We start from the raw sequence: 13,167 nt of genomic DNA, 5'->3' as shown, positions 1-13,167 counted from the left end.
TTCTACTGATTTATTCCTTTGAAGTGAAAACAGCGTAAGCATTGTATTCCTCATTTTTTGTATGCTATTGTTCTTGTTATGCAATAAAAAAATAACAATTAAAAAATAATAAAAAATGAAGGCAACCCGGAGTGCTGAAATATAATGGGCTAAACTGGCATTGGGTGGGTTAAAGGAACCAAAACAAAGACAGCTGTTCTGGCACGTAACGCACATGTTCAAAGCAGAATTTCTGACTTCAGCATTGTTTCTCAGATACACAAGAATGTTCACTGAGCATGTTTCTTAAATACCTGCAAACATTTTATGGTGTTTTTATGCTTTAGAAGAGTCAAAAACGTACATAAAGCACCATTACGCCCCATTCAGCTTCAGCGTCAACGCTTGACAGAGGTCGTGTCTGAAGTTGGGGCTGAAGCGATCGTCAAAGCAGCATCAGCCAATGAAATTCAGTCAGCAATAGGCCACTGTCTAGCTGGTGTATTTGCATACAGCGATCTGATTGGCTGATGCTTCCTACGGCGCTTGAAAAGTTGAGCTAGTCCCAACTTCTGCAGCAAGCAACGCCTCTGAAGGCGCCGACGGATCCACAATGCAGTTCGGCAACGCCTGACGTCACCCATTCAAAGTGAATGGGAAGCGTTGACGCTGACGCCCCGTGTGAATGTGGCGTTAAGGCAAGACACTATAGGTGAAAACCCTTTGGGCTAATATTTAGTGTTGTACTGTATATCATAATCTAAAATGTCACTGCTTTTCCGATTTACTTACCACTATGGGACAGAAAGTGGCCAGCTGGTCGTAAAGATATCGAGCCTCACTGATGCTGCAAGCCTGGAAGGTCACCTATAACATCAAAAACACACCTTCAGCCAAACATCCTCAGCGCAAACCAACGAGAGAGAGTTTCTGAGCGTCACCTGCAGGCAGCAGTTCCCCATGCCGAAGCCCATGGCGTCCATGTAGATGTGATCCGGCTTGGCACCTCGAGCAGCTTCTCCATCATCCTCTGGAAACACCTCCATGAATGGAGACGGGGTGTTGATATCTTTAAAAACTGTTGAGATAAACAAAAGAGAAGCAGTTTCAATCCATGCAGAACACTGTGCATTTATGAAGTGTGCTTTACACAGGTGAGTGGGTTTGACAAACCACCCGTAGAAATACTTTTATTCCTTTTTAAAAAATAAATAGACCAAAATAAAAATAAAAAAAACTTGACAAATACTTAATTCAAATCGTTTTGGTAAGTAGCAGATAACTTGAAAAAGATTTCAGGCTGATCCTCCAACAAGGGCTCAACGGATAGGAATTGTAAAGGAAACACGCTGTATGGAGAGACTCACTTTTAATCTAAGATTTGATTCAAAGATGTGCAACAAGTACTGGCAAAAATGGTCTGAATATGTCATTGTAAACAATTTGTGATAATGTATGTCAAATGTATTATGATTTTGTAACCCCTATGACAACCGCTTTGTTCTTTATTTCAATTGTTCTTCTTTCTTTTCTCTAATTAAAAAATAAAATAAATTAATGAATAAATGAACACTCCCTCCTCCTCATTCTAGCACAGTTGCTTTGTATAATCAGCACTTGTTGTGTGCATTGCCTCTTCTTTGTTTGTGTGTATGGCTCTCCTCAATTGCAAGTCAATGTGGACAAAAGCGTCTGCTAAATGACTAAATGCAATGTAATGAAAACAAATGCACAAGGTCATAATCTGCACAGTTTTGCTTTGTTTTTTAAGGCGTTTAAGTGAATAGCATTGCTCACTGTGAAATGTCATTGGTCCAAAAACACATTACATTTAGTCATTTAGCATTGTTCTCATTAGTTTCAGTATTTACTAACATGAACAAGCATTGAGCTCTACATTTATTACAGTATTTATTCTTGGTCTTTAATGTTAGTTAATGGTGATAACAATGAACAACTTTAACTCAAAGTGCATAAACTAACGCCAAGCAAGAATTTGGATTATGATAAAATATTACTAAATGTTGAACTATGATTATCATTATTATTAACATGTATTGATCATTCTTACTTCGTGGTATTCAATCCATTAACATCAATCGTTTTCCTAAACAGCGTTAAATCTGGAGGATTTGATGTGGAGTGAGGGGAACTAAAATACATGTTTAACACTATTTATTTATTTATTTAAAGTCTACCAGCTGCCTATTAGCATTATTTGAATAAGAGTGCACTCACACTAGGCTATCCGAACCATTTCTGTGTGCATTTCCTGGTCTGTTTGACAAGTGAGTGCCATGCCCAGGCGAGGTTCAGTTGGCCGGCTCTGGCCCGGTTGGAAGAGGTGTGCCAGAGCGCAGTTCAGATGGGTTTCATGTTGAATTTTTTTTTTTATTACAGAAGCAATATCCTATAATTAAAACATTTAATAAATTAATAATCATACTAACAACTTACTTGGTACGTTTATCACCACCTTTTCACCCCTCCGATGGCGGATGTTTCTGGTCAGAGTGCTGAAACACAACAACAAACCAGATCTGTTAGCGATGCACAAGCTAAAGCATCCATGCTAGATTCAGACACAATAACCAAACTGATTTACTGTTACATTAAACATTTAAGAATTCCCTTCTTCTATTATCCGGAAAAAAATGTTAGAGAAAAAGCAGCTATTGACTTCCATAGTAGGAACAAAAAAATACAATGGAAGTCAATGGCTTTATCTTTTTTCCCCCAGCATTCTTCAGAATATCTTCCTTTGTGCTCAACAAAAGCCCCCCCAAAAAACCCAAACAGGTTTAAAACAAGGATGAGTAAATGATGAAAGAAGCTTCACTTTTAAGTGAACGATCTCTTTAAATATTTAGAAACATATTTACAATTTACATCTACAGCACAAACTATGGAAGATGAAAACTGCAAACAATAAATAAATAAATACGCAAATAAATAAGTAAATAAATCTATAAATTCCTGCTTGAATAAAACAATAAATAAATAAATAAATATGCAAATAAATATGCAAAAAAAGATAAATGATTAAATAAATCCATAAATTTCTGCATAAATAAAACACATAAATATGAAAATTAATATGCAAAAAATAAATAAATGAGTAAAAAATCCACAAATTCCTGCATAAATAAAACAGTAAATAAAAACGCAAAAAAATAGATAAATGATTAAATAAATCCACAAATTTCTGCATAAATAAAACAATAAAAGACTAAATAAATAAACAAATAAATAAATGAGTAAATAAATCCACAAACTCCTGCATAAAACAATAAATAAATAAATACGCAAATAAATTAATCATCAAATTAATTGTGCATTTTTAAATTATTATATCACTATAATTCGGTTTTTATTATTACATTATTATAATTATTAAAAAATGTTTGAAAGGGGGAAAAAAAAATCAACTTTTAGTTCAGCATTTACTTATTTAATAAGTAATTTATTCAATTACTTTCCTGCCAACAGTGTTATTGTTTATATATTTACGCAGAAATTTGTGGATTTTTATTTACATTTATTTATTTGCATATTTATTTATTTATTTTTTATTTACGCAGGAATCTGTGGATTTTTATATACATTGTTTATTTATTTGCATATTTATTTATTGTTTTATTAATTCAGGAATTTATGGATTTATTTATTAATTTATTTATTTGCGTATTTATTTATTGTTTTATTTATGCAGAAATTTATGGATTTATTTAATCATTTATTTATTTGCGTATTTATTTATTGTTTTATTTATGCAGGAATTTATGGATTTATTTAATCATTTATTTATTTGCGTATTTATTTATTGTTTTATTTATGCAGGAATTTATGGATTTATTTAATCGTTTATTTACTTGAGTATTTATTTATTGTTTTATTTATGCAGGAATTTGTGGATTTTTACATACATTATTTATTGATTTGCGTATTTATTGTTGCAGGTTTCATTCTCCATAACAAACAGTGCAAAATAACTCAGAAGCTTAAAGGTTGAGTGAAGTGCTTTGAAATGTGCATTTTTGTTTAATGTGTGACGTAATTTGAGCTGAAACATGAAGACAGGGTGGGACGGACTAGCTCCTCCCCCTTTTTAAAACATCCAATAGCCTTTTGTTATCATCACAGCTTCGCCAGTGAGAGAGACTGAGATCAAACACAAAAAGCAATAGCATCTTGAAGGGGGCGGGGCATGTCTGACATTAGAGAGCATATGATTGGTCAGAAGATTAGATGAGAAACTGAATTATGAGGTCCAATAAAAAACTGGAATTGACAAACTGCAAGCTTTAGATGTTTATATCTTCTAAATGCTAATTTGACCACTGTTTTGTTCTGGAAGACATAGACACATATTATAACAAATCTACATAGAGATATACATTCATTCAGAAATGATGGCAAAAATTAGTTCAGTTCTAGAACCACATCAAAATATATAAATGGGGTTATTTTCTAAATTTGTCCTATAGGGTTGGATAATATACAGATAATAAGATCTAAATCAGTGTTTCTCAACCACGTTCCTGGAGGACCACCAGCTCTGCACATTTCCCATGTCTCCTTAACCAAACACACCTGATTCAGATCATCAGCTCATTAGCAGACTGACAGACCTGTAATGGGTGTGACAAACAAAGGAGACATCCAAAACATGCAGTGTTGGTGGTCGTCCAGGAACGTGGTTGAGAAGCACTGATCTAAATGACTTTATTATGATTTTGTGTGGACTTTAAAATCAATGGTTTGCTAAAATCTTTAATGTAAATATAAGCAACCGTAACATAACCAGCGGTGATTGTGTAGCGTGATCAGATGAACAGCGCTTTGTATAAACGCTCTGGGCTGCTGGTATGTGAAAGATCATTGTCTGTGGGACTGGGCTCCCCATAATCCCCTGCTAAAGCCTGCCAGCTCCAGCTTACACAAACAGCTTCGCATTGTTCAGGGCCGTTTCCACATGAGATCAGAGACTCATCTGGACGGGAGGTCAGAGCTGATGAATAAGGGCCACATTTCGAAATGTGACACTATTTAAAATATAAATCATCTTATATTTGATATCATCTTATAATTTATTTATATTTTTAGAATTTTTTGATAACATTTCACAATAAGTTTTCATTAGTTAATATTAGTTCATGCATTTACTCTCATTAAACTATACATTTATTACAGTATCTGTTCACTGCATCGTTCGGGTCAGACGTCTCCTAAAACTCGCAGTGGGGCCGTTTCCACATGGAATCAGAGACTGAAACTCATCTGGACGGGTCAGAGCTGAATTAAAGGCCACTTGATCTCTCACCTGAATCTCGGGTGTCGGTTGATGGCCTCGTCTGGGAAGAACAGCGATTTGGAAACCCCTTTTTCAACAGGTGTGGGTTTGTACTCCGGCAGGGTGAAGCCCGGGCAGCCTAACCTGAAATACAACATTTTTTAAAAGTTTTTTAAAAAACACAATTTTTGGAGAGTTAACAGTTTAGTTTTTACCATTTTTTAATCCATTCAGATGATCTCAGAGTCTGATAGGAGCACTTTTAGCTTAGCTTAGCATAAATCATTGAATCAGATTAGACCATTAGCATCTTGCTCAATAAAATAAAAAGTTTATATAATATTCCTATTTAAAGTCCGCATGAACCGAAAGCTGCGACCATTTTTTTTCGTAATGTGACAGTTCCTAGAGAAACGGAATATTAAATTAGAAAACAGTGGGCGTGGCTTGTTTTTTTCTACTCACACTGATAGGATGTAGTTAAATAGGCATTTCCTTCAGAAAGATGTGGAAAAGGGTTTGAGGAGAGTTATTACGACCTAATAGACTCCTCCTGCTCACCGTTTCTGTTTGTTGTGAAAACTGACAACTGGAGGGGTGTGGTTAAATATGTTAGCCCCGCCCAATACCTCAGACAGACCTATTCTGACAATAGAACTGAAAACAAACAAGTGCAATTCAAATTTTATCTTTAAAATTACAAGCGCAAACCCTTTTCTTAATGACACACACATGTGAATTGTTCACCACAAAACTAGCAATGTGAGCTAACAAAATCAATACGGCTAGTTTTGACTTCATGTGTACTTCACAGCTTGGTTCTTCTGTGGTTAGCTCATGTATCCAGACTGACAGAAACATGAACATGAAAGTTGCTATTTCAAGGTCAATTTGGCAAAGAATTATACTCTCATTCTGGCGTAACAATCTAGGGACGTCTTTACCATGCAGCAGGCACAATCATCTTATGATATGGAAGACTATGTGCATTTTAGTTTGGCTGCATTGAATGAACTCTGATGTGAGCAATTCTGTGTATGTTGGTGGTGACCTGTGCCTTAACCCCCACAAACTGATAGATGTGAAGTAAATGATCCTTTTACGATGGGTGTGAGCCTTGAGTTCTCAATGGCTACAAGCAAAACAACAGCTGAAACATCTGATAAGAGGGTCCCGCTGAGTAAACACAGAATGGCTTGTTTGCTGTTGCTAGTATAAAGTTGTGTCTCATGGACAGTACTTTGGGTTAAGTTGCTTGAAGAGCGACGAGTTAACATCAATGCTGAGGAACTGCGGTACTATTCATTATGTTCAATACAGTCCTTTCCCTGTAAGAACTTTGCTCAGCTTACTTATTTTATATATTAGAGCCATCTAATACATCGGCGAGCCACCCAAGAACGGTTAAGCCAAATACAGCAAAATATAAGATAATAACTTTTACATTTTCTGTTAGTCTTCGTACATATTGAAATTACAGAATAGTCAACATTTAAAATAGAAAAAATAACTTATGTTGTCAGATGCTAATGGTCTAATCTGATTTAATGATTTATGCTAAGCTAAGCTAAAAATGCTCCCACCAGACCTGGAGATCGACTGAATAGACTTAAAAATGGTAAAACTAAACTGTTTAACTCTGGGTGACTTGCAAAATGAACCTTTTTTTCTTTAAGTCACAACTCTACTCTGGTTTATTAGCATGGAAATACAAATATAAGCCTGTGTTTACTTGTATTATCAGGGTCAATAAAGTGGTTAAAAGGGGTTAAAGGGTGAATGCTATCAGCAAATACACGACACACCCAGATCAGTCAAACAAGCGGACAGTTTTATGCATAAAAACAGATGTTTCACCATTTGTATTAGTTTATCTCATATATAGAAGTTGAAACAAAAATGTTTATAATCTAGCCCCAAATTAACAATAATAAATGTATATAAAATAAAAGTCATATTCTTTGGTTTTTATTTTTATTATTTTATACAAAACTCAAGCAGCCCGGGTGACAAAGGCAATAAACTTTTTGCCTTCTTGAGCACTGGCAGAACTCCAAGTGATGCGAATGCTGAAGGCAGGGTCCCAACAACTGTGTCTTCGTCTTTGGGTTATACTTTCAGGACAAAGACAATCTTTTGTTGATAAACATGCGTGGTCAGTGGCTGGACAGGTTCTTTGCCCCGTCTACTTAAATTGCTTGCTTTGTTTAGATTTGTCTTCGCCTTTAGCCACTACCCACCCCCACCCCCCCCCCCTACCCACCAAAAAAATTCTGTATTAAAGTAATTTATTTCTGTATTTCTGTCCAAATTAAACTCTTTTTTTTAACTTGTAAGATGACACTTTTTAGACTGTAAGACACTCTTGTAGGCCTGGACTTCTTGAAGATGCTGTTTGAACATGTCTCAATAAAAAATTCTGCTTGCAACTAGTCTCCTAGGTCCATGTCCCAGGAGCCAGTTTCTGTGCCCGACGATCAGGTCCTTCGACCACTAGGCTATCCACAATGCACAGGCCCCTTAAGCCCCTTATCCTCAACTCACTTTTGACTAGACAAAAATAATAACTATTTATTTTTTCACATGCATTCACTTATTTTATTGCAGTAACGCTCTCCTCACATGTGAAACACACATCACTCTCAGCCACGGTGCATCAAAAACAGTGTATTCACTGATATCAATGAGTACACATAGTGCACTTATTGACTGAAACATTATCAGAGCCAAACTTATTCTTAGTCTCTAACTCAAACGCTAAGAAATGAGCCAAGAGCTAACAAAAGAAAATATTTAGCATGAACTTTAGTCACATGCTGTGGGTGATTTACTCGCAATGTGGTGCTGTTATATAATAACTTGTGCTGCTGTGGAAAAATGGAGTGGTGTTGAGCTGCGCTACCTGTGTTTTGGGTTATCAGCAAACACAAAGTCCAATTAAACAGAGCTAACTAGTAATTATTTTGGAAATAAATTAACATGTCATCTATTGCTTAGCCAGTGTTCGAAAACAAAAATGAAAGAAGAGAAAAACAAAAACACCCTGTATGAAGCCCATTTGCATGCTAATGTTCGTTTAATGAATTTTCCTTTATTTTAAATATAACCCTAAATCAGAAAAAGTTATGACAGTATAAAAAATGCAAATAAAAAAATTGTGATTTCTAAATTTACTTTGACTTGCACTTCATTGCAGACAATAAAACTAGCATTATTTAATGTGCTTCTCACGATATCCATAGCTTTTTTTTTACATATTAAAATTTTTAAAAGTTGTAACAGGAGCAGTTTAAAACTAGTAATTAGGTAAATTGGTTAAATGATGACATGATTTGAAACAGGTGATGTGAACAGGTGATTGTAATCATGATTAAGTACAAAAGCAGCATCCAGGAAAGGTCTAGTCCAGGGGTGGAGGGCCGGTGTCCTGCACAGTTTAGCTCCAACTTTAATCAAACACACCTGCTTATAGATTTCTAGTGATCTTGAAGACACTGATTAGCATGTCTAGGTGTGTTTGATTAGTGTTGGAGCTAAACGGTGCAGGACAACGGCCCTCCTGGATTGAGTTTGCCCACCCCTGGTCTAATCCTTTAGGAGCAAAGATGGGCTGAGGATTCGCCAGTTTACCAACAAATACATGAGAAAATTGTTGAAATGTTTAAAAACAATGTTCCTCAAAGAAACAAGAGGAAGATAGTTGGATATTTCACCATCAACAGTGCAGAACATCATTAAGAGATTCAAGGAATCTGGAGAAATTTCGGTGTGTAAAGGACAAGGGTGCAAGCCTAAGCTGAATAACCGTGATCTCTGATCCCTCAGGCAGCGCTGCATCAAGAATCCTCACTCATCTATAAGCCATATCACCACATGGGCTCAGGAATACTGCGGCAAACCTTTGTCAGGTACCACAATACATAGCTACATCCACAAATGCCAGGGAAAACTGTACTGTGCCAAAAGGAAGCCCTATGTTAACAATGTCCAGAAGCGCCATCAACTTCTCTGGGCTCGGAGGCATCTAAGATGGACCAACACACAGTGGAAACATGTACTGTGGTCAGATGAATCAGTATTTTTTGGGAGTAATGGACGCTGTGTGCTTTGGACCAAAGAAGAAAAGGATCATCCAGACTGTTTCCAGCAACCAGTCCAAAAGCTCGGGTCTGTCATGGTATGGGATATGTGTCAGTGCCCTTGGCAAAGGTAACTTTCACTTTTGTGATGCACCATTAATGCTGTAAAGCACATAGAGAGTTTGGAGCACAACATGCTGCCTTCTTTTCCAGGGACGCCCATGACTATTTCAACAAGACAATGCAGAATCGAATTCTGCACACATTACAAAGTCCTGGGTGTGGAGGAAGAGGGTACAGGTACTTGACTGACCTGCCTGCAGTCCTGACCTGTCTATAATAGAGAATGTGTGGCACATTTTTCTAAAAAAACATTGACTTTCAATCATTTATTGTCCTAATATGCAAGTTAATGGTTACAGGTTTCCAGCATTCTTCAAAATATCTTCTTTTGTGTTCAACTGAAGATTTAAAGCTGCATGAAGGAGATTAAAATATGATTTAAATTTGTACATGAACTATAGCTTTAATGAGGCGGAAGTGCCTATATTTCGACAATCTGTAAATGAATAGTTGTGGAAAAGGTCATCAGGAAGATCCGCATAAAACATATCAGGAAATGGTTTTAAAGGACATCTGGCATTGTGTACACAACTTGGATATTATTACAAGACTAAAGCCAAGCATTGACTGGAGTTTAGTTAACGATGATGATGTTATTACCTGGGGAATGCCGTGACTGTGAGGAGAGTTTCGTTCTTCTTGAGCACAGATGAAGCCTCTCTCCTCCGCTTCCCCATGTTATCCTCAACCGTATTGAACTCAGACATCGTCCCGCCATACGGCTGACCCGGTGTTCCCTCGATCATGTAGCTGCCGTACTCAGGCCTCCACAATGTGGGGTGGCTGAAAGATATACAGGTCAAGTCAAAATTATTCACTTTTATTTCTGTTTAGAACTGTTGACGTACCTGGTATGAGGATTTTACGCATATTATCATATGCATATTATATCATTTGTATAATTTAAATGTTAAAATTGAAATGTATAAAAAAAAAAATGGTTTCGAATACTAATATTTTTCGTATTGAAATTGATAACGAAATATCTGCATTTCGAAATTCGTATACCGAATTTTGGTATTATATTGGTATCGAAATTTTGTATTGAAATTGTATGTAGATTGGGAATTCCAGTATAGTGATAACACTAATGCTTGTAATGTTTTTTTATATTTCACGCATGATTCTTTTCCCTACAAAATCATCCCAATCAATTGAAATCGTTTAAGTTATTTACTCAAATTGTATTCATACCACAATATAGAATAGCAGAAAATCTAAATATCGCAATTTCTGTTTGTTTTTAACATCGTACATCTCACTTTTAAACACAGCGACATTACACTTAATGTGAAATGTCACAAACAACCAAGTGTGATCTCCATTGGTCCATGCATGTTGAAAGTGTTGTGTTTTGGCAGTGCAATCTCTCTTCAGTATGTGCAGTAGAGAGGCAGTAATCAGCAATGCCACGGCTCTTTTGGGCTTCAGATGGGCTTGTGTCAACACATCCCACCCAAAAAAAATAAAATCAGACCACATTCCTCTCTCATATAACTGATCAAACCTCAAATAAAGCTTATGCTGTCCAAACAAACCACTTCAACTGGTTGTGAAAACAGAGTGGAATCACAAAAGAGCCTTTCGATCATGATCACTGACACATGCATAAAAGAGGGACTGGATGACATTGCATTGTAAAGCTGATTTGAATCAATAATTATTGTGAAAAGCGCTATATAAATAACCTTGAACTGAATATGAGGTTAAAGTGTACAGAAGGACAACCCAGTGAAACTCAGCTGCCTTCAAATAAATCATTAGTGGGTGGGTTAAACTCTTGAAGTTTGAGAATACACTGTTGGATTCATTGCAAAAGCCAGTTTTCCTTTTCATTTTGGATTTCCGAAATCACAAGCGTGGCTGAATCTCTGAATATCTAAACACAATAGCAGCATTCCAAAGAATAAATCTGACCTCGTTTTAACATTTTACGTTTTATATAAGTAGCCTAGAGTTCAACAGTTGAGTTACACAATTTTTTAACCCATTCAGCCAATCACTTTTAGCTTAGCTTAGCATAAATTATTAAATCAGATTAGACCATTAGCATCTAAAAAAATAAATAAATAAATAAAAAAGATAATTGTCCTGTTTAAAGCTCGACTTTTCTGTAGTAACATCATGTACTACACTGAAAAAAATAATTCAAAGATGATTCTTTGGATTTACTCAATTTTTTTTACGTTGAGTGGTTGTAAACAATTTATTTGGGCTAAATTTAAACAAACAAATTAAGCTGAACTTTTTAAAACTTACTTTGTTTGTTTAAATTCAACACAAATAAATTGTTTGCAACAGTTCTGCATGCAACACTTTCTTCAGTGTTTTTACCTGAGTAAAGCGTTAAATCTGAAAATTGTCTCAACTCTTCTGTCATTTACAAAGAATAAACCTGACCTCGTTTTAAAGGAACACTCAAGTGTGTTTGGATACAGACAGACTTCACAGCTCTAACAGTCGAGTTTTACCATTTCTGAATCCAGGTCTGGCGTTTGCACTTTTAGCTTAGCTTAGCATAAATCATTGAATCAGATTAGACCATTAGCATGTTGAAAAAAATGGTACTTTTCCTATTTAAAGCTTGACTTTTCTGTAGTTACAGTACATCGTGTACTAAGACAGACAGGAAATTAAAATTTGCCCTTTTCTAGGTTGATATGACTACAAACTATACTCTTATACTGGCAGCAAAGTTCCTCGATTATTACACCAGAATGAGAGTATTTTCCATCTGTCTTAGTATACGATGTAACTACAGTGAAGCGTTAAATCAGAAAATTGTCTAAATCTGCGGTCATTTTCAAAGGATAAATCAGACCTCGTTTTAAAGGAACACTCCACTTTTTTTGGATTTTTCTCCTGTTGCGCTCAACAAACAACCAAATGACCAGAGAAGGGTCTCATGACCTTTAGGTTAACCTCACACCTTTCTCCAAATTTCAGGAGGTAAAATATTGACTCTCAAGCATGACCAAATGACCAGAGAAGAGTCTCAGTACCGTAAGGTTAACTTTCTCCTTATTTCAGGAGGTAGAATATTGACTCTAGATAATCATGCTGACACTACAAACCTCAAATTTGTGCTTTGCAATCAGAAATAATGTGCACCTAGCTGAGAAAGGCCTGATCAACTCACACTTCTCTCTTACCCAATAGGCAGACCTTTGGCCAGCACCTAAATTTTGACTATGAAGGTAAGGGTTTTTGCTGAAACATTGGAAGCTCAGACGTGGGATGAGTGTACATCGCCCGGCATTCGCGGACACACGTGTTGGTTTTCCAGCATGACAGCAGTGGGCTCCCCAGTCTTTGAAGAGGAAAATGATGGCACTTCTCTGAGGTTGTATACACTTATATCAAATTGCTTGAGGTTTCATGATCCTTTATTCAAGTGATCCCTATTACTGATCTTTATTTCGCTTTATAAGCCTTTTATGCAAATTTGTTGTATTTGGATTAATGATGTTCATGAGTATGACTCATGATTATTGACTATTATTGTGATGATTGATATCAGCAGTGTGTACCAGCAATAAACAGTGGTTTTGCTTAATTAGTATGGTGTATGGACCGTTATTGGTGCCTTTTCTTGTTGATTAGCACCTCACTTGTCTCACTTGCATAAACACAAACACTGAACCGAATCGATGGCTTGATAATCGTAACCTAACTAAACCATGAGACCAGTGT

General features: G+C 36.1%; 1 protein-coding gene across 1 annotated transcript in view; it reads right to left on the bottom strand.

The window, feature by feature from the left end:
• Window positions 1–13,167, bottom strand: part of gclc (glutamate-cysteine ligase, catalytic subunit) — a 34,282-nt gene that overhangs the window by 12,556 nt on the left and 8,559 nt on the right. Inside the window, 5 exon segments of the mRNA NM_199277.2 lie at window positions 772–846; window positions 921–1,057; window positions 2,437–2,495; window positions 5,303–5,416; window positions 10,075–10,257. Of these exon segments, the coding sequence (NP_954971.2) occupies window positions 772–846; window positions 921–1,057; window positions 2,437–2,495; window positions 5,303–5,416; window positions 10,075–10,257 (568 nt within the window).

The sequence above is a fragment of the Danio rerio genome, chromosome 13 (genome assembly GCF_049306965.1).
Source record: "Danio rerio strain Tuebingen ecotype United States chromosome 13, GRCz12tu, whole genome shotgun sequence".
Classification (NCBI taxonomy): domain Eukaryota; kingdom Metazoa; phylum Chordata; class Actinopteri; order Cypriniformes; family Danionidae; genus Danio; species Danio rerio.
This window is presented reverse-complemented; position numbering and strand designations above follow the sequence as displayed.